The sequence below is a fragment of the Dreissena polymorpha genome, unplaced genomic scaffold (assembly GCF_020536995.1).
Source record: "Dreissena polymorpha isolate Duluth1 unplaced genomic scaffold, UMN_Dpol_1.0 chrUn049, whole genome shotgun sequence".
Classification (NCBI taxonomy): Eukaryota; Metazoa; Mollusca; class Bivalvia; order Myida; family Dreissenidae; genus Dreissena; species Dreissena polymorpha.
In genome coordinates this window covers 31628-53387 of record NW_026273363.1, presented here as the reverse complement: position 1 = coordinate 53387, position 21760 = coordinate 31628, and the positions used below count along the sequence as shown (strand labels likewise).

The 21760-nt window shown below is 34.8% G+C and overlaps 2 protein-coding genes across 2 annotated transcripts; both read right to left on the bottom strand.

The window, feature by feature from the left end:
• Positions 1–1394: 1394 nt before the first annotated feature.
• Positions 1395–3844, bottom strand: LOC127863857 (chymotrypsinogen A-like). Its single transcript, XM_052403526.1, has 6 exons — positions 3736–3844; positions 3263–3440; positions 2946–3030; positions 2275–2446; positions 1741–1889; positions 1395–1620 (listed from the first exon to the last, which is right to left on the bottom strand). Exons 1-6 carry the CDS (start codon positions 3782–3784, stop codon positions 1462–1464), a joined length of 792 nt encoding a protein of 263 aa, XP_052259486.1. The 5' UTR covers positions 3785–3844; the 3' UTR covers positions 1395–1461.
• Positions 3845–19085: 15241 nt separating this feature from the next.
• LOC127863856 (chymotrypsinogen A-like) lies at positions 19086–21546 on the bottom strand. Its single transcript, XM_052403525.1, has 6 exons — positions 21431–21546; positions 20955–21132; positions 20638–20722; positions 19967–20138; positions 19432–19580; positions 19086–19311 (listed from the first exon to the last, which is right to left on the bottom strand). Exons 1-6 carry the CDS (start codon positions 21477–21479, stop codon positions 19153–19155), a joined length of 792 nt encoding a protein of 263 aa, XP_052259485.1. The 5' UTR covers positions 21480–21546; the 3' UTR covers positions 19086–19152.
• Between the last annotated feature and the right edge of the window lie 214 nt (positions 21547–21760).

The following is a 21760-nucleotide window of genomic DNA, read 5'->3' as shown; positions in this document are numbered from 1 at the left end:
AACGGCGCTGGACAGATAGTTTTGATGCATTATATAACTGCAAGAACGGTAAGAATGTTTTTTTTCATACGTTTTATTGAATCATGGTAATGAGGTCCGTGAACTTAGCAGGGAAAATGCCCTTTATACTCCATGAATAGTTCAGTCTTGGATCGGGTCTAATCGATGACGAGTAGGTTGTGTATGGTGTTATTTCTTAAAAATTAAGGAGATATACGTTCAACATAATGTGATGTAGATAATGTTAGATTCATTAAGATAAATACAATAAAGTTTTGTTCGTGATTAATGTTAATTTCCTAATATTCAGTAAGGTACTATAAGGACAAATTATTGATTGAAAAATTGATATGGCTTCTAACTAAATTACAGAATAATCCATGAACGGAAAGTACTTTTTTCCGAAGTGATCTTTTATTGCAAATCACTGACATAAATATGTTAGAATGTTGTTTCTTAGTTTACAAAAGACACACTATATTTAAACCTTTACAATCCGGACTGATGTTTTGTTCGTTTTACTACACATCATTCCAACTGTTTCAGAGGTATCATTTTTATATTAAAACAACTTTAAAATAACTATTGAATTTTTTAAACATATTATTAAATTACCATATTCAATTGATACGCTACAAACTAAACTTCACTTGGAAATTAATCAGAAACATCTAAACTTTCTTAAGTATTCAAATAAACGATACTAAGTTTGTGAAGCGGTTATTTTTACATTCAACTTAAATAGATTAAACGATTAAGATGATCAGTAAAATTCAAAAGCTATATGTTTGACATTTAAAATCGAATGGAATTAGACTCGTTCGGTTGAGCGCTTATTGTTGAAATGGATCTGTCATAATAATGCACAATCATAACCTTAAACACACACTACTTTACCTCTGTTTATTTCAAAATGAATTCGGTCCATGCTCTGTGAATAAAGGGGTTTAATGGTTGTGCGTAAAGTGTCGTCCCAGATTAGCCTGTGCAATTTCCGCTGAGAAGAGACTTTCTTTAAACGAAATGTTTTATTAAAGCGGAAAGTGTCGACCCTGATAAGCATGTGCGGACTGCATTAGACCCCCTTTTCCCAGAGCACTGCCTATTCCCAATACAACGAAGTCGTGGCTCTTTCGTCGTAGTAATACTCCTTCAATATAAGCACGGTTTAAATTATATGAATTCTTTAAATTATTACCAATATTCAGAAACATTGTTTTATATAAAGAATAAGTAGCATCGTTTTGTTTTGTTTATTTATTTTAGTTTTATTTCAAGTAATTTGGTCTCTAAATACATTTTCACCGCCAAACCAGAATAACTTTACAATATTCTCTAGTGTGTTTACCGTTATTTTTTGCCACGTTTAATAATGTTAGAACAAAAACACAACGTTATATGGATGCATTTGTTTTATTGATAGCTTTGCAAAGTTTCAAACAAAGCCATTCGCCGGCCGATTTAAATGCCCATGGTCGTGTCGAGCCACGACCTGTACGTGGACACTCTGGCGTACACGCTGGGGTACGTGGTGCCACACCCAGACACGCCCCAGGAGGTCACACCAGCCAGCACGGGGGTTGAGCCACGGAAACACACCATCGGGCCACCACTGTCACCCTGCAATCAATTTTAGAAACAACTAGAACATAATGTTTAACTAAAAACACAATTTGATAAATGACTAGTACTCATCCGAACATAAGTAATTGTGTGTCAACGGTTGTTAAACAAATGTACCTGACATGTTCCAGTGTTCCTGTTATTGATGCAGATGTGAGCACTTGCAGCGTAATTGGTTCCCCAGGATGACGCGCACTCGCTGTTCGTCATGATGACACCGTCTGTCTCCTGTAGCTGATCAGGAATCTGTTTGTTCGGCTGAGTGCCTACAATAAAAAGTCGGCATGTTGGACTATGGTATAAAATCGGTGGGAAACAAAAATTGATATAGAAAATATATACTTGGTGACTTATTATATCATTTGATGTCAGACGAGGCCGACATTGCATAGAAAATGGCGAGGCTTGTTTGCTTGTATTGATATAAGCGACATTCCACAACCACAAAAAGTAGTTCTCACAGTGGGCGGGACTAAACATTACTCTAACGCGACTTATTTGCATGATAATTTCAGTTAGGCACGTAATACTGTTGGCAATTGACGGACTTTAGACGTGTTATCGGATGGGGGATGTAATTCTACATTGAAAGGGTAAGTCAGCGTCTCCAACGTAAGTGTGCACTAGTGGCATAGTTAAATATGTTATTACCGGTGACTGTATGTCCCCATCCACTGATCTCACATGTTTGGCGATCAAAGTTCTCGCCCGTAGTTGCCAGTTCGATGGCCTTGTTGGTTCCCGACAAGTCAGCGTCAGAGGTCAGCTCTAGAAGGGCAATATCGTGGGGATAGGCACCGCTCCCCACGTTGTAGTTCGGGTGCTATAGTACGTTATGGAATATTAATTGATCGCTGTCAAAACCAAAAACCAAGTTGTTAAATAAACAACAAAGATATGAGCCGCGCTCAGATATAACGGGGTTTAATGCATGTGCAAAGTGTCCTTGCTTAGCCCCTGTGGACTGCACATGCTAAGAGGGGGCAACACATTCCGCCTTACCTGGATTGTCGAGAAGAAAAGTCTCCTTTTTAATAAATAATATAATAATAGCGGAAAGTGTCGTCCCTGAATAGCATGTGAGGGCTGCAAAGGCTAATCTGGGACGATACTTTACGCACATGCAATATTCCCCGTTTAGAAAGAGCTCCTCTTTTATGAATAGTTTATATCTTTATGACTTGTTTATCTAAGAATATATTTGCAACATTATACAAAAATCCTGACACTGTCAAAACTGTGTGCGATATTGTTTAGTATGACGCGATGTTATACTTTATTTTATTGAACCTGTTTTTAATTATTTAAATAACATATCTTACCATGATAACCCGTCTGACGGCGTATGATTTCCTGTTGGGGTCTGACAAGAATCCGTTGGTCAAGACTACTTGGAGAGTAGACGCACTGAAATAGTTTTTTGGAAACAATAAAAAGTGTTATATCTTTCGGGTTTAACATTCTTCGGTTGAAAATGTTTTTGACGGTGTTGTAAAGTGTTCACTCAAAACATAGGCTTGATTGTTAAATACTGTGGAAACATTACATTTTCTAGATGAAAAAAAGAAAGAAAACGATGCTCCTTTGGCAGCTGCAGCAGTTAGTCAACTTATATATGAGAGAACCTTGTCTAACCAACCTGGAGCCTTCCACACAGTGTGCAGCGGTCACAACCCATTTGCTTCTGACGATGGACCCTCCACAAGTGTGGTACCAGTAACCTCCACTGGAGGTTGTGTACCTTTGCAGCGAAATCTGGTGCGGATGGGACGCAATGGTCGTCGGACTTCCGTTGATGATCCGGGAAATCGTATCTCCTACATTCACACAAACCGTAATGATTTTATTTCCAGTTAATAGATAGTGAGTAATTAATTGATTTAACATCAGTGCGATTAAGAAAATATCCACAAAATTTGCATGATACTTTAAAATAGGTTTTAACCTTAAAACTTGATAAAAATTGTATACTTAATGATTAAATGCATGTGCATTGTTTGTCAATATAATTTATATGTTCAGTACAATACAATAGAAGTAGAAGTATTTTACAGTCACTTCCTCTGTTTATATATGTTCATGTCCAATAATATGAAACACCAAATAACATACCATTTGCCGAAGCAATAAGGAAGACGAACGCAAGAAGATACCCAACCATGATGATGCTGTGTCTCAATCCAAGTATTCTGCCAGAAGCACTGGTTAGGCTGGCGTTTCTCTACCCCTTATATAGGACGGGAACATAGCATAACGTAAGCCTTAATATTAACATATCATGGGAATGCCGACATTTGGATGTTGTTAACTTTTATTTTTGACACGAATACTGTCAAACTATAGTGGTTAATAACGCCCACTTCTCTCCTTATGGTACTCTTCATTTAATAATCGCTTCTCATAAATTAGCATTAAAGAGACTGAAAATTTACGATATTTACTATGAGCAAATGGCAATTAAATTATGCACAACAAAATACTTGCAAGATACGCGCTTAACGCACATGGTTTTATAATAAATTAATAAAAAATAATGTTATGACTTATTCACATATTACTATAGTGTACAGATGATCTTTATACTGTATTTGTAGAAATTAAATTATAAAATATGTATTTTTTCTTCTTGATATAGTTTTTCGTTTTCTATCAATAATATTTCCATTACTAGATTAACCCATTTATGTCTAGCGTCTAGAAAAAAGGTCTTGGCAAAAAGCGTAGACCCAGATGAGACGCCGCACGATGCGGCGTCTCATCAGGGTCTGCGCTGTTTGCTAAAAGGAATTTCTGTAAGAAATATTCTAAATATAGAAATAAATATACAAGACATCCCTAATTTTGGAAATAAATTGATCAAATTTAGAATGGTGGGAGAGTCCACTATGCATAAATGGGTTAACTACATGCGTACGTTGCGGTATCAACACAGTGCGCGAAAGTGACGCTTCACGTTTCGTCCACCAGGGACCCTACGTAAAGTATGGTACCAAACGTTGGCGGATCTGAAGAAACGCTTTAGTGATATCTCGAGCTGGAGGGAATCATGTTTGCTTCAGTTAGATTCTTCAAATTGAGATTGCTGGATAGAAAGTTGTTTAAATTATATAAAAAAAACTTATAACAATGGTTGATCATGATTTATTTCAGTCTGAACGTTTTAGCGGTAAGTTGTACGTGAGATGCGGTTTTTATGGATAAGCGGTGAAAGAAATTACGAATGATATAACAAAATAATGCAATCTGAACGCATCGGACAGTGGGCTACACCACACCGTCTCTCTGATGTACGTAGGCGGCCGTCATATTGGATTTGGAACTACTTTAGAAAACAAGATGGCGGCCCCCTCGTAAAGAGGAAAAATTAAAATGTGTGTTTTTAGCTCGTCTTTTTCAAGATAACATTCTGTAAGTAATAATTTAATGTAGATCTGTGAATTCCCACAACGTACTTACAAACTTGTTAAAATTTTAAGAAGCCATTACTGACATACTGATAGGAGTACGTTATAGTATTGACATCGAGTAAATTTAAAAATTAAATCGACTGTTTTCGTTATATTTAGTGAGATACGAGGATTGCTTACATAAACTTGATAAAGTATGAAACACATCACTCATTGTATGAGCATGGATGGCCGAGAGGTCTAAACGGTAGACTTTTACTCCATGGGGTCAATGGTTCGAGCCCATTTGAGGGTTACTTTTATAAGGGTGATGGAGGTTTCGTCACAATGCAGTTTCGTCACACTGATATTATGAAGGAGGGCAGTGGAGGTTTCGTCACACTGATATATTGTATAGAATAAAATGATATTGCAATTGAATATGATGTTGTTAATAAATATATTGGGATATATGCTTCTTTATGTTATTTTTAGCGTTATTGCGTTGAGTTTTGTAACAAATGATGGTTTTAATTGTATATATCATTTAAATGCGTTATTTTTGACTTAGGTTAAACAGCGTACTGTTTGTTATAATGAAGCGTATTTATTTTAGTAGTTGTAGTACCAGCTAAAACTGTAAAATTTTGTCAGTGTTATTTTATATTTAACTAGAAATATATTCACATGTAACAGGCAATAATTAATGTCCAATGATTTTAATAAAAATGATTTAAAAAGTAACTTTTTTGTCTTTACTGTTGATTTTATCCAAAAAATGTAACACTTGCATTACACTTTGCATATCATCCTTTTTTCTACCATAATATCAACTTTTTCTGTGCGCATAATATATGAATAAAACACATATTTTGTGGAACACATGAAAACACATCCACACCCTATTGACTACCAATCTACGAGTTTAAGATATTTCAATTATTGATTACTTGCTAGTGCAAACATATTAGTTACCACATTGCAAACAATCAATTAGCGACACACGCCTTTAATTGGCAATTAAAGAAGTTGGCTTAAATTGGCACCGTGGATTATACAAACTGTGTGTATTTATACATATAGAGTAAATAGCGTCTGTTAAACAAGAGAATATAATAGGGGAGTTGTTTCATTGCAACCATAAAATCCAATCATGGCTTCAGAATATTAAGAAGATTTTTATGTTAATGTATTGTGTAATATTGTGTTGTATTTGAATAATTGTTTTTGTCAATCATAATCAACATTGTATAATGTCATTTAATTGCATGTGTATACTAACTAAATACTTCAATTTATAGAATTTAACAGAAAAGAAAAAAAAACATGTTGATTGATAACAGAAGAAAGGTGTCAATCAAAGGTACTAAAGTTTCCCGGTATTATTCACACCTATATTTTACCATTGTGACGAACCCTCTACCCGTTTTCTACATTAAATTCAGTGTGACGAAACTGCAGTGTGACGAAACCTCCGAAAACCCTTTTATATTTTTATTCAATTTTATTCTTGTTTTTTTATTGCAGCTTTTTAGATCCAATGTTTGCATTTATCAATAAAGCATAGAGTCTATCATGAAAAAAATAACTTGGGGAGTTTTTATGTTATAGTTAGATTGTGTGACTTATCAATTTAAAGTATTTAACAAACTTCAATACATGTGACGTCTAATCTGTGAAAACGTCCCTTTGAAATTGCTAGTTTTCCTCTTACATGCCCTTGTATTTTAAGATAGAATACTTTCCTCTCCAGAGGAAAGAGGTATGGGTTTGAATCCCATCGGGGGCTTCAGAGGATGATTCATTTTGAGACAAATGTTAATATTTGCTTTAGTGTATCCCAAAATTAACCTAATATTAAATATATAACTGTGAAAGATAATTCAAAATAATGCTTGTTTCTATATACATTGTGATCCATGGGCATGAACATTCAATTATGCAAGAAACATGTATGATTTTAGGGAAGAATACGACAGCAAACTTAGAATGAACATTCATTTTAGATTGTTAAGTAACTAAAACTATAAATGTTGTAAAGCTTGTGTATGCCGTCCTTGCTTCTGGATAGCAGAACAGTTAAGGCATAAATAATTACTCTTTTTCTTTAGAATCAACATTGATGCATTATTACTTAAGCAAAGTTGAACTTTTTAAAAACTCGAATTGGGAACTGAATTTTTCATGTTCGTTGCTTGCAATTTACCGGTACTGAACATTATGTTACTGGTGAACAAATGCCTTCTCTCTTTACACTTTACAGGGAGATGGTGTTTTTCAAAAATATCCAGGTTAATTTGTATAAATACTGGGTAAGACCTCGTAACATATTTATAATTTATATACATGTAAGCAATACATTTATGATGATGACATTATGTGTTTCGCTGTAAATTTACAGAGAAAATATACTACAGCCGCATGTCACCAGAGTTGTTAAAAGGGCATTTAGACAGTATTGTCCCTGACTTTTGCCCATTTTGACATATTCTTATAAACAAGAGAGCCACGATGGCCTTGTATCGCTCCACTGCTGAAAAAAAGGCTGAAACAAATATTCTCAGCGTGTGCAAATACTTAAATATAGGCCCTATTTGAGCACATGAACACTTTTGTGACCCCTGGGCTGGGTAAAATTTAACCCCAGGGGCATAATTTGAGCAAACTTTGTAGAGGACTTCTATACCTCACTACTTACAAAATGATGTAGCCCGTGGTCCTAGAGTTAAGGATAATAATATGTTAACAGTTTTCACAAAATAAGCAAGATATAAGCATATATAATGTTCAATTTTGTGACCCGCGGGTCAGGGTCAAATTTGACCCAAAGGTCATAATTTGAACAAATTTGGTAGAGGACTATTAGATGTCACTACATACCAAATTTGATAGCCCTAGGCCGGATGGTTATGGAAAAGAATATATTTGAAGTTTTCACAAAATAGGCTTTATATAAGCATATGTTCAATTTTGTGACCCCCGGGGCAGGGTCAAATTTGATCCCAGGGATAAAATTTGAACAAATTTGGTAGAGAACTTTAAGATGTCACTACATACCAAATTTGGTAGCCCTAGGCCCAATGTTTATTGGCAAGAAGTTTTTTAAGTTTTCACCAAAAAAGGCTCCATATAAGCGTATGTTCAATTTTGTGACCCCCAGGGCAGGGTCAAATTTGACCCCAGGGGCATTATTTGAACAAACTTGGTAGAGGACTATAAGATGTCACTACCTACCAAATTTGGTAGCCCTAGGCCCAATGGTTATGGACAAGAAGGTTCTAAAGTTTTCACAAAAAATTAGCCCTTTATAAGCATATATTCAATTTTGTGAACCCCGGAGCAGAGTCAAATTTGACCCCAGGGTCATAATTTGCACAAACTAAGACGAGAACTATTACATGTCGCTACATACCAAATTTGGTAGCCCTATGCCATACAGTTATGGACAAGAAGTTTTTAAAGTTTTCACAAAATAGGCTTTATATAAGCATATGTTCAATGTTGTGATCCTCGTGGCAGGGTCAAACTTGACTCAAGGGGCATAATTTTAACAAACTTGGTAGAGGACTATAAGATGTCATTACATACCAATTTTGGTAGCCCTAGGTCCAATGGCTATGGACAAGAATATATTTGAAGTTTTCCCAAAATAAGCACTTTAAAAGCATATATTCAATTTTGTGACCCCCGGGGCAGTTTCAAATTTGATCCCAGGGGCATTTTTTGATCAAATTTGGTAGAGGACTATAAGATGTCACTACATACCAAATTTGGTAGCTCTAGGCCCAATGGATATGGACAAAAGATTTTTAAAGTTTTCACAAAATAAGCAATTTATAAGCATATATTCAATTTTGTGACCCCCGGGACAGGGTCAAACTTGACCCCAGGGGCATAATTTGAACAAACTTGGTAGAGGACTTTATATGACACTACATTCCAAATTTGGTAGCCCTAGGCCCAATGGATGGACAAGAATTTTTTTAAGTTTTTACAAAATAGGCCTTATATAAGCATATGTTCAATGTTGTGACCCTCGGGGCAGGGTCAAACTTGACCCCAGGGGCATAATTTGAACAAACTTGGTAGAGGACTATAAGATGCCACTACATACCAAATTTGGTAGCCCTAGGCGCAATGGTTATGGACGAGATTTGTAAAGTTTTCACAAAATAGACCCTATATACGCATATGTTTAATTTTGTGACCCCCGGGGCAGTGTCAAATTTGACCCCAGGGGCATAATTTGAACAAATTTGGCCAGTGGAGCTTTAAACTGATTCTTTGTTTAGCGTGCAAAGGGGATGGAGGAACATTTGTTGGTGCCTTTTAAAAAAAGTTGTTTCATTGTGTGGAAAATTGAGTTTAAAATGTATACATAATGCCTAATATGTGGCAAATTCCAACAATGTCTGTGGTTTTTCATGTAAAAACAAGAGATGTGTTAGTCAAAAACACAATGCCCCCTATTGCGCCGCTTTGAAGCCGTATATTTGACCCTTAAGAATGACCTTGACCGTTCAGTACTCAAAATATGCAGCTCCACAAGATACACATGTATGCCAAAAATCAAGTTGCTATCTTCAATATTGCAAAAGTTATAGGAAATGTTTAAGTTTTCGGTCAGACAGTTAACACATATAAGTTGGTTTTACAAATTCACTGAGTGTAAACATTGGGCACTTATATAGCTCAAAGTGACAGGGAAACTAATTCTTGTGTTCTGATTTACATACATGTTTTTACACTTGCAAAATTCAAAGTAAAGAATGGTAATTGTTCTCTTATTGCCAACAACTGCATAAATCTTAACATTGTAAACTGGTTGTTTTGTCTTTTTTACTACTTTTGTACATTCTTTTGTATTGCCCTCTTTATATTAACTTTCAACATATATATTATATCCAGTTATTGTAGATATCAGATGTTTTGTGATTTAAATGTGTAGGGTTCTTGTTACTTGTCACACCCATTTCCATTTCATAATGCCTTAACACTGATATAGGATATTAGTGATTTTTGATTATTGTATTTATGTAAACTTATTCTTTATGCTGATGAAAGTGTCATCCTTTATTTTCACAAAGATCCTAGTATCCTCAGAAGTGTTTTTTGTAAAGAATTTTAAAATTGTATTAAATGGTTAGTGGATAACAAATTGTCTTTACGCCTTGGAAAAAATGATTGTATAGTGTTTGGTTCCAAAAGGAAATTATCTAAACTTCATAATTTTAATGTAAAATGTAATGATCACACTATTGTTTCTCAATCATCTGTTGAACACCTTGGTTTAATATTCAACACTGATCTTTCTGCTACATCTATTGTTAATAATATTATTAAAAAGGTGAACTCATAATAAGATTCTTCAGGGGCGTAGCTAGCATTTTTGAGCTGTAGGCCCAAATATGTTACATAAAAATAGAGTGTGTGTGCGGGGGTCCTCCTCCGGAAATTGTTTAAATCCTATAACGCATGTGCTGAGATTTAAAGCATATCTAGACAAATATTAAGGTTAAAAAAATATAAGACTTTGGCCTGTATTTCTTTGATATTTTATTGTTTTATCTCAATGTCAGAGAACTAAATTGTACTGTATTATCTTTTTACCAGAGAACTAAATTTTAAAACAATATGGAACAGAGACCCATTTAAAATTGTAACACTCACTTATTCACAAGTCAAACCATGGGAATTCTTTCCAATAATACTGTCTGCATGTCTATACAGAAAGAAGTAGAGTTGATAATTGGAAGATATGTCCTTTGAACAAGACCAGAATCCATTGCCTGAGGATCATGTCAATATGAAATGCAAATTTCTTACACCTCACCACCTTCAGGGTCAACATTTTAATGCGTTTTTCGAGTTGAAGCAATTTTAATTTTCTCATGTTTCCAAAAAAAATTGTAGGCCCGGGCCTGCTGTGCCTAATAGCATCTACACCCCTGTTCTTGTATAGACAAAACCACTGTTCAAATATGGAATTAAGAAAATTGTTATGTAACTCATTGGTTAAATGCCATTTTGACTATGCTAGCTCTTCATAGTACAATGGTATTAGTAAACAGTTAAAAAGAAGATTACAAGTTGTACAGAATAAAGTTGTTAAATTTATTCATTGATATGACTCCAGAACAGCTTTGAAAGTTAAAGATTTTAGTAGTATTGGTTGGTTAAATGTTCAAAACAGAGTTATGCATATAACACTCAACCATGTTTATAAAATTGTTAACAAGAAATGTCCTCCTAACATGACCTTTTTGTATAATAATTTTAGTTTAGTGTCTGATATACATAGTGATAACAGTAGACATAGTAAAGATAACTTATTTACCTCAATGTCCTCAAGTGAATGTTTTTACCAGCACTACTAACCGGTATATATATATATATATATGTATATATATATATATATATATATATATATATATATATATATATATATATATATATATCTATATATATATATATATATATATATATATATATATATATATATATTACTGTTGTTAAAAAAAGTCATCAATAAAGTATTTGTACGTACATTTAAATGTGATGACAATATAGTAGTATACATTGTGTAACTAATGCTCTCTTATAATATATGCTAATTACTATTTGATCTCAAGACTATAGTCTCAAGTTTAAATTAATGATATTTTTATGCGTATTAATGACACCATTTTTGTACATTTTCCACCCATCTATAGGGCCCCATTGGAAATAAGTTGCAAACCTTTCATGGGACATCCTGTGGTATACATATCATGTCTTGATTTCAACATCTTGTAACTACTTGTTATTTCAGATCTCTGCCAAATACACTGACTATTTACTTGTAACTGAATTTAAATGATTAACTTTGAATGTGATATTCAAAATGTGATATATCAATGCATTGTGATCCAAAACCTGTGATAATTGTTTTCCAATTGTTAAATGTTGTAAATTGACTGTATTGTATGATCTGTACTTGTATGACATATATATAAATATGCATGAATAAATCAATATTTAGAAAAGTGTGACTGACACTGTTTCCAGACATATTACAGTTAAATTACTTCATGTCAGTAATGGCAGTCAGGGATGGAAAATATCTTTTTACAATTGTTGCCTGCACTGTCGACCATATTTAGTGTTTTTGTTTCCCATCTAAAGATTACCGAACCAAAACCATGGGCATGCCTGTGATATGTATCTTAAAGTTTCTTAAAAGATAAATAATATAAATTTTAACAACACCACTGCTCAGTTTTAACATTTCCAATACAGTATGTCTTATTTTGAGTGGCCATTCTGAATTGAGTTCATTTCCAAGGGCAAAGTTAATATATTAATATTACCAAACTGAACATTGTTACACTGTCCCTAATTTTAATGGCACTGGATTGTTTAAGGCTTTGAAAAGCTAGTTGCCTGGCCGGGATAACAACATCTGGAATTAAAATGCCTAGGATAAAATATAAACAATATCTGCCAGAAGTACTGTATGGTTGCCATAATCAAATGTACAGAAAGAATTGTTTTTCAAATTCAATCAAGCCCCACTCATTCCATTCCATGAAACCTTTCAGGTGTCTAAATACTGATAATAGCCCCACTGAGGGCTGTATGGCTATGGTCCATATACAGTTTGTGACTGCCTGGCTGGTCACTATAATGCCATTGGGACCAACGTGGAGTTTACTATTTCTTATATTACACCAAAGAGTTTTTTTCTGTACCACTGTACAGTGTTGTACGATTGTTTATGGTATAGAACATAAATATTGATTACATCTCAAAGTTTGTCGCCTGCAGCCGAACATCAGCAGTGTTGCAATGATTATAATTTAGGAAATACTGATTCTTTTAAGTTTGAATAATGTTGCTGTTTTCACTGCAATAAACAACTAATTGGCTTTCTTAACATTTTATTAAAATTTGAATATTTTGCATGCAATAATATCTAATTTTAAACAATAACATTAATGAATATTCTATTATATTACTCCTTAAAGATATTGGTCCTTATATATCTATATTATCGGTTGATTTAGTGCAAATTTAGTGGTGTGTAACCCGAACTATATTTTCGGTGTAATATCTTCCGCCTAGAGGCGTTAGACATATCCTTCCACCAAATACCCCCGAGAGACGATCGCCGATATGGCGGAATTGTCCAAGGTGTCCCGATTGCAAAATAATGATGAGCGGGTGTGAAACGTCGTTCCACGTGTGGCAGCTTTCTTGTTTGTCCGACACACAGGTGGTTAGCGTGTGGCTATGAAATTAATTAGTGGAAAGATCATTTTGAATGATAAAAAATCATATTATAACGAAAAATAAACTCTTCTGAAGAAAAAATATTCAAATATATATATATTTTAAACCTTTGTTTAAATACATTTCAAATAACTGACATTTTAAACACACGAGTGATTTCATTGGTCCAATTCGAAAGTGTGTCTATGCACCTGGAGATTTCATTCGTGAATCCTGTCTGATCGCTGTTAAGTAGGTCAAGCGAATTGTGTATCTTTTAATTTCTTAAACTTTGACCCATCATGTGTAGAAATATAACATGATATATACATTTCCAGCAAGGAAATTCATTTCTGTGTTGAATGAGAACGGGTGCATGAAAATCGCTGCAAAATTGATGAAGTAATTGCTGTTCAAAGCGACGCATGCTGTTTTCGGGTGATTTCGAGTTGAATACCTTGTTATATATACAAAATGTATATATTTGATAGTGAATGTTTTTCAGAAAATTTGATTTGTCCTTATAATATGATTATTTATCATTCAAAATGCTGTTTTCACGTATTAATATCAAACACGCTTACCACCTGTGGTCCGACAGGGTAAAAGCGAACTTGCCATTAATCAATTAAATTAAATTAGATGTTTGTGTTCAAGTTAACGACATTTTGCAATAAATGTTCAATTCACTCAGATTGGTTTTCTGTACTTTCTTCGTCACTCCGTCCTAATCCCCTGGTGGTGAAAGTCACTATGCTAGTGGAACGGCGATTCATAACTAAATAATGATGATGTTGGCGTACAGCGTAATTAGGTATTTGTACAAGTTATTTGCTTCACTTTACGAATGTTTTCGTAGGAGAGCAAGTATAACTATAATTATCCTAAAACACATCAACATATTAATAGCTCAAAGTCAAATAATTTTCCTAACGTCAACATGAAAAAGAAAACATCTTGATCGGTTGTCCAAAAGGGTCATCGTAAAGAACAGAAACAATTATTCGGCATGCGCTTTGGCTTTAGTACAAGTAACTGACCATTTATTGACATATAAACAAGTTTAATTCGTCTTGTCAAGCGTGGTTTCGAGCATCTGGAAATCATGGTTATTTAGTTATGTTTCTTAATCAGTTCAATGACCACTGTTATTGCCATAAAGGGAGCCATAAAGTGACGAGTATAACGATACAATTATCTCTAAAATAAGGGAGCCATAAAGTGACGAGTATAATGATACAATTATCACTAAAGGGAGCCATAAAGTGACGAGTATAACGATACAATTATCACTAAAGGGAGCCATAAAGTGACGAGTATAACTATATGTTTAATATGATTAATATCACTTTTATACGCAATAACATGTGGGATTGGGGTACCCATCCGGCGTCAGAAAGCGCGTAAAACTTCACCGAATTCCCAGTTATAAAGCGCTATTTCGTGTCAAATACACGGGTAGGGGGGAATATTTCGGTAATAATTTTGTTAATAACACGGGTAAATACCGGTTAAGTGTTAATTTATTGCAAATACCACCATTACACGTAATAACGGGTTCGATTGCGGTAAGCGCGCAAGCGTTTGAGAGCGTGTTTAATGTATCGATTTACCCGTTATAAATAGCTGATGTTCTCTTTAATCGTATATTTTTTGCATTTGCAGAATAACTAAATGGCATCAACCTCTTTACAAGTGTAATATGGTGTTAAACAAGTCCATAAAATCATCCGGAATATCGCGTAAATCTATATGCAGTCTATAGGCAAAGAAGCCATTTTGGTGTTAGCTTGTCTAGGTTTTCTTCCCGCCGAGCCATGTGATTAAGTGGGCGGAGCGATCACTGATAAGGCGTCATGTCAATTCATTTGAAGCCGGGGCCTTGTGATTGCTATTACGTAAAGAATTGACCTCTAACTGAAGTAAGCAAAGGAAACGCAGCACCTAATTGACCCATTCCTTCTATGTGCGAAGGCAGATTGAATTTTACTAATGTATAGTTTGCCTATTATAACACACATTATAATGCGGTAAATATGCGACTAACAAGTAAAAAAACACTATAATTAAACTTTTGTTTTGAATTAAGTTATTATAAACCAAAATCCAAACCTTATTTCAAAACAGCAAGACTACATTTTTTTAGAGAATATTCTTGTTATATTTAAACGTTTTTTATTCAGTTTCAGCTATAATGAAACATTTTTTTATGTTGTTTATCGTATCCCTGTAATAATTGTTGAAATCATGGTCAACGTATTATTAATTGAGACCTGTGAATATAAACAAGCGTAACCTTATACTTGTGCGTTATTCTCACCCGGACTCCCCTTTGTTTATCGCCAGCCTCAGATTTATGAATGAGATGAGCGAAAATACTACGTCACGCAGACGCAGCAGAAAGTGGACTATTTTAATCATTCATAAACAATCTACTCCGCGACACGTACAATACGATCATTGTTTTTTATTCTTTTCTATAAAACACAATTCGAAACTATTGCATTTATGACGATATAAATATAATGTTTCCATTTGTGAATAAACATAATTGGAGAACTCAAACCTCTTGCATAAATTATACAACTCTTTCTTGCGCTAAAGCGACCATCTAATAATCTTAGAGAACACATATAACTGATGCTAAGTGTTTAGTTATAAATGTCTAAATGTTTATGAAGCCTTGTATGTAATCGCGGTCAGTTCTCTTAACAAGCTGTCGCTGGTTACCACAACTGAGCTAAATAAAATAGTCACAAACTAGTCATTATCCATGAGCTATAAATCTTGGAGCACACACATGTTTATTAACACAATTTTTTATCACCTTGTTTTCATGTATTTTTAACCGTGACAATCGGTGTTTTTTTTTTCAAGAAATGGACGTGTTAATATTTTTACATTACCTTAAATTAATACTGTATGTGGTTCTTATTCAGATAGCTGTTATTGCGTGTGGTGAAATTTAGTCAAGTGGCCGAGGGTAACGTTTCTATTGTGGACTTACCTCAAATTACCTTGCATCAGCTGGCCCCAGATGTTACACGATGAATATCATACAATATACAACGTACTTGTGTATAATGTCATTATGGTAAGATATATATTTGTATATGCACCTTTCACAAAGTTACATTTTTTCGTTTAATTATATTCCGTGTCACCTGATATTTGACATTTGCAGAATAAATGATTGCTCATTATCATCTCATCACTTTTATTTTGTTTAACAAGTTTCCTTACTTGATATTCTTTTTGAGTCCGAGTTTAATTGTTTATGGACGGTCACATTGTGAACATAGTAAGGGATCGACAGACAGACAAAAATCACATACAACAACACGTGAAACGAATTGCGTGACACAGACGACGCCATCTGACTGATAGGAGTATTTGAACATACCACGAATCGCGATGAAAACAGATGGGATTTGTAGTCGCTGATAAAGAGAGCGAAATTGCAAATCGATAGTTTAATCACGGGTGGTTAGTGCGTGGCTATGATATTAATTAGTAAAAACATCATTTTAAATGAAAAATAATCAAATTATAACGAAAAGTCAACTATCAAATATATATATTTGACAAGGTATTCAACTCAAAATGACCCGAAAGTAAGGTGCATGGCTTTGAACAGCCATAACTTCATCAATTGTGCAGTGATTTCCATGAACGCGGTCTTATTCAAAGCAGAAATAAATTTCCTTTCTGGAAATGTACATATCTTGTAAAATTTGTACAAATGATGGGTCAATTTTTAAGAAATAACACCACAAACAACTCGCGCGTTCTTCTCGTCATCGATCAGACCCGATTCAAGTATGAAATCTTCAGGAGTAAAGACACACCTTCGCGTTGGACCAACTCGTGTGTTTGAAATGTCGGCCAGTTGACATGTATGTAAATTAAAGGGGCCTTTTCACAGATTTTGGCATTTTTTAACTTATTCATTAAATGCTTTATATCGATAAATGTAAACATTGGATCGTAAAAGCTCCAGTAAAAAATCAAGAATAAAATTTAAAAAAGGAAAAGAACATTGCCCGGACCAGGTTTCGAACCAGTGACCCCTGGAGTCCTGCCAGAGTCCTGAAGTAAAAACGCTTTAGCCTACTGAGCTATTCCGTCGAGTACATATACTTGAAGTATTTTATACCTTATATAAGCAATCTTCGTAGTTTCACAAAATTTAACGACAAAAACAGAACTCTCCAAATTATTCAATCGTTTCGCGTTGCAACGCTTTATAATTTTTAGGTTTTAAAATCGTCAAAAGATGCATATAATGGCTATATTAGACCATGGTAAATGTTCAGTATTACTGTTTCCTCACACATATCATAACTAAAACGAAAATTTGCGAATCTGAAACAACTTTTTTCAATTTTGTCAATTTACCAAAGCGTGAAAAGATCCCTTTAAGGTTTCAAACGGCGCTGGACAGTTAGTTTTGATGCATTATATAACTGCAAAAACGGTAAGAATGTTTTTTTTTTCATACGTTTTATTGAATCATGGTAATGAGGTCCGTGAACTTAGAAGGGAAAATGCCCTTTATACTCCATGAATAGTTCAGTCTTGGATCGGGTCTAATCGATGACGAGTAGGTTGTGTATGGTGTTATTTCTTAAAAATTAAGGAGATATACGTTCAACATAATGTGATGTAGATAATGTTAGATTCATTAAGATAAATACAATAAAGTTTTGTTCGTGATTAATGTTAATTTCCTAATATTCAGTAAGGTACTATAAGGACAAATTATTGATTGAAAAATTGATATGGCTTCTAACTAAATTACAGAATAATCCATGAACGGAAAGTACTTTTTTTCCGAAGTGATCTTTTATTGCAAATCACTGACATAAATATGTTAGAATGTTGTTTCTTAGTTTACAAAAGACACACTATATTTAAACCTTTACAATCCGGACTGATGTTTTGTTCGTTTTACTACACATCATTCCAACTGTTTCAGAGGTATCATTTTTATATTAAAACAACTTTAAAATAACTATTGAACTTTTTTAACATATTATTAAATTACCATATTCAATTGATACGCTACAAACTAAACTTCACTTGGAAATTAATCAGAAACATCTAAACTTTCTTAAGTATTCCAATAAACGATACTAAGTTTGTGAAGCGGTTATTTTTACATTCAACTTAAATAGATTAAACGATTAAGATGATCAGTAAAATTCAAAAGCTATATGTTTGACATTTAAAATCGAATGGAATTAGACTCGTTCGGTTGAGCGCTTATTGTTTAAATGGATCTGTCATAATAATGCACAATCATAACCTTAAACACACACTACTTTACCTCTGTTTATTTCAAAATGAACTCGGTCCATGCTCTGTGAATAAAGGGGTTTAATGGTTGTGCGTAAAGTGTCGTCCCAGATTAGCCTGTGCAATTTCCGCTGAGAAGAGACTTTCTTTAAACGAAATGTTTTATTAAAGCGGAAAGTGTCGACCCTGATAAGCATGTGCGGACTGCATTAGACCCCCTTTTCCCAGAGCACTGCCTATTCCCAATACAACGAAGTCGTGGCTCTTTCGTCGTAGTAATACTCCTTCAATATAAGCACGGTGTAAATTATATGAATTCTTTAAATTATTACCAATATTCAGAAACATTGTTTTATATAAAGAATAAGTAGCATCGTTTTGTTTTGTTTATTTATTTTAGTTTTATTTTAAGTAATTTGGTCTCTAAATACATTTTCACCGCCAAACCAGAATAACTTTACAATATTCTCTAGTGTGTTTACCGTTATTTTTTGCCACGTTTAATAATGTTAGAACAAAAACACAACGTTATATGGATGCATTTGTTTTATTGATAGCTTTGCAAAGTTTCAAACAAAGCCATTCGCCGGCCGATTTAAATGCCCATGGTCGTGTCGAGCCACGACCTGTACGTGGACACTCTGGCGTACACGCTGGGGTACGTGGTGCCACACCCGGACACGCCCCAGGAGGTCACACCAGCCAGCACGGGGGTTGAGCCACGGAAACACACCATCGGGCCACCACTGTCACCCTGCAATCAATTTTAGAAACAACTAGAACATTATGTTTAACTAAAAACACAATTTGATAAATGACTAGTACTCATCCGAACATAAGTAATTGTGTGTTAACGGTTGTTAAACAAATGTACCTGACATGTTCCAGTGTTCCTGTTATTGATGCAGATGTGAGCACTTGCAGCGTAATTGGTTCCCCAGGATGACGCGCACTCGCTGTTCGTCATGATGACACCGTCTGTCTCCTGTAGCTGATCAGGAATCTGTTTGTTCGGCTGAGTGCCTACAATAAAAAAGTCGGTATGTTGGACTATGGTATAAAATCGGTGGGAAACAAAAATTGATATAGAAAATATATACTTGGTGACTGATTATATCATTTGATGTCAGACGAGGCCGACATTGCATATAAAATGGCGAGGCTTGTTTGCTTGTATTGATATAAGCGACATTCCACAACCACAAAAAGTAGTTCTCACAGTGGGCGGGACTAAACATTACTCTAACGCAACTTATTTGCATGATAATTTCAGTTAGGCACGTAATACTGTTGGCAATTGACGGACTTTAGACGTGTTATCGGATGGGGGATGTAATTCTACATTGAAATAGTAAGTCAGCGTCTCCAACGTAAGTGTGCACTAGTAGCATAGTTAAATATGTTATTACCGGTGACTGTATGTCCCCATCCACTGATCTCACATGTTTGGCGATCAAAGTTCTCGCCCGTAGTTGCCAGTTCGATGGCCTTGTTGGTTCCCGACAAGTCAGCGTCAGAGGTCAGCTCTAGAAGGGCAATATCGTGGGGATAGGCACCGCTCCCCACGTTGTAGTTCGGGTGCTATAGTACGTTATGGAATATTAATTGATCGCTGTCAAAACCAAAAACCAAGTTGTTAAATAAACAACAAAGTTATGAGCCGCGCTCAGATATAACGGGGTTTAATGCATGTGCAAAGTGTCCTTGCTTAGCCCCTGTGGACTGCACATGCTAAGAGGGGGCAACACATTCCGCCTTACCTGGATTGTCGAGAAGAAAAGTCTCCTTTTTAATAAATAATATAATAATAGCGGAAAGTGTCGTCCCAGAATAGCATGTGAGGGCTGCAAAGGCTAATCTGGGACGATACTTTACGCACATGCAATATGTCCCGTTTTGGAAGAGCTCCTCTTTTATGAATAGTTTATATCTTTATGACTTGTTTATCTAAGAATATATTTGCAACATTATACAAAAATCCTGACACTGTCAAAACTGTGTGCGATATTGTTTAGTATGACGCGATGTTATACTTTATTTTATTGAACCTGTTTTTAATTATTTAAATAACATATCTTACCATGATAACCCGTCTGACGGCGTATGATTTCCTGTTGGGGTCTGACAAGAATCCGTTGGTCAAGACTACTTGGAGAGTAGACGCACTGAAATAGTTTTTTGGAAACAATAAAAAGTGTTATATCTTTCGGGTTTAACATTCTTCGGTTGAAAATGTTTTTGACGGTGTTGTAAAGTGTTCACTCAAAACATAGGCTTGATTGTTAAATACTGTGGAAACATTACATTTTCTAGATGAAAAAAAGAAAGAAAACGATGCTCCTTTGGCAGCTGCAGCAGTTAGTCAACTTATATATGAGAGAACCTTGTCTAACCAACCTGGAGCCTTCCACACAGTGTGCAGCGGTCACAACCCATTTGCTCCTGACGATGGACCCTCCACAAGTGTGGTACCAGTAACCTCCACTGGAGGTTGTGTACCTTTGCAGCGAAATCTGGTGCGGATGGGACGCAATGGTCGTCGGACTTCCGTTGATGATCCGGGAAATCGTATCTCCTACATTCACACAAACCGTAATGATTTTATTTCCAGTGAATAGATAGTGAGTAATTAATTGATTTAACATCAGTGCGATTAAGAAAATATCCACAAAATTTGCATGATACTTTAAAATAGGTTTTAACCTTAAAACTTGATAAAAATTGTATACTTAATGATTAAATGCATGTGCATTGTTTGTCAATATAATTTATATGTTCAGTACAATACAATAGACTAAGTAGAAGTATTTTACAGTCACTTCCTCTGTTTATATATGTTCATGTCCAATAATATGAAACACCAAATAACATACCATTTGCCGAAGCAATAAGGAAGACGAACGCAAGAAGATACCCAACCATGATGATGCTGTGTCTCAATGCAAGTATTCTGCCAGAAGCACTGGTTAGGCTGGCGTTTCTCTACCCCTTATATAGGACGGGAACATAGCATAACGTAAGCCTCAATGTTAACATACCATGGGAATGCCGACATTTGGATGTTGTTAACTTTTATTTTTGACACGAATACTGTCAAACTATAGTGGTTAATAACGCCCACTTCTCTCCTTATGGTACTCTTCATTTAATAATCGCTTCTCATAAATTAGCATTAAAGAGACTGAAAATACGATATTTACTAT

What these genes read in the sequence shown, in the direction of transcription:
- LOC127863857 (XM_052403526.1), bottom strand. Translation starts at nt 3,784, where the DNA reads ATGGTTGGGTATCTTCTTGCGTTCGTCTTCCTTATTGCTTCGGCAAAT. An exon ending in CACTGTGTGGAAGGCTCCAG is followed by an intron (nt 3,031 to 3,262) that starts GTTGGTTAGACA and finishes AAACTATTTCAG; the next exon opens with TGCGTCTACTCTCCAAGTAG. An exon ending in GGAACACTGGAACATGTCAG is followed by an intron (nt 1,621 to 1,740) that starts GTACATTTGTTT and finishes AATTGATTGCAG; the next exon opens with GGTGACAGTGGTGGCCCGAT.
- LOC127863856 (XM_052403525.1), bottom strand. Translation starts at nt 21,479, where the DNA reads ATGGTTGGGTATCTTCTTGCGTTCGTCTTCCTTATTGCTTCGGCAAAT. An exon ending in CCTTATTGCTTCGGCAAATG is followed by an intron (nt 21,133 to 21,430) that starts GTATGTTATTTG and finishes GTGTGAATGTAG; the next exon opens with GAGATACGATTTCCCGGATC. An exon ending in CCGTCAGACGGGTTATCATG is followed by an intron (nt 20,139 to 20,637) that starts GTAAGATATGTT and finishes AACGTACTATAG; the next exon opens with CACCCGAACTACAACGTGGG.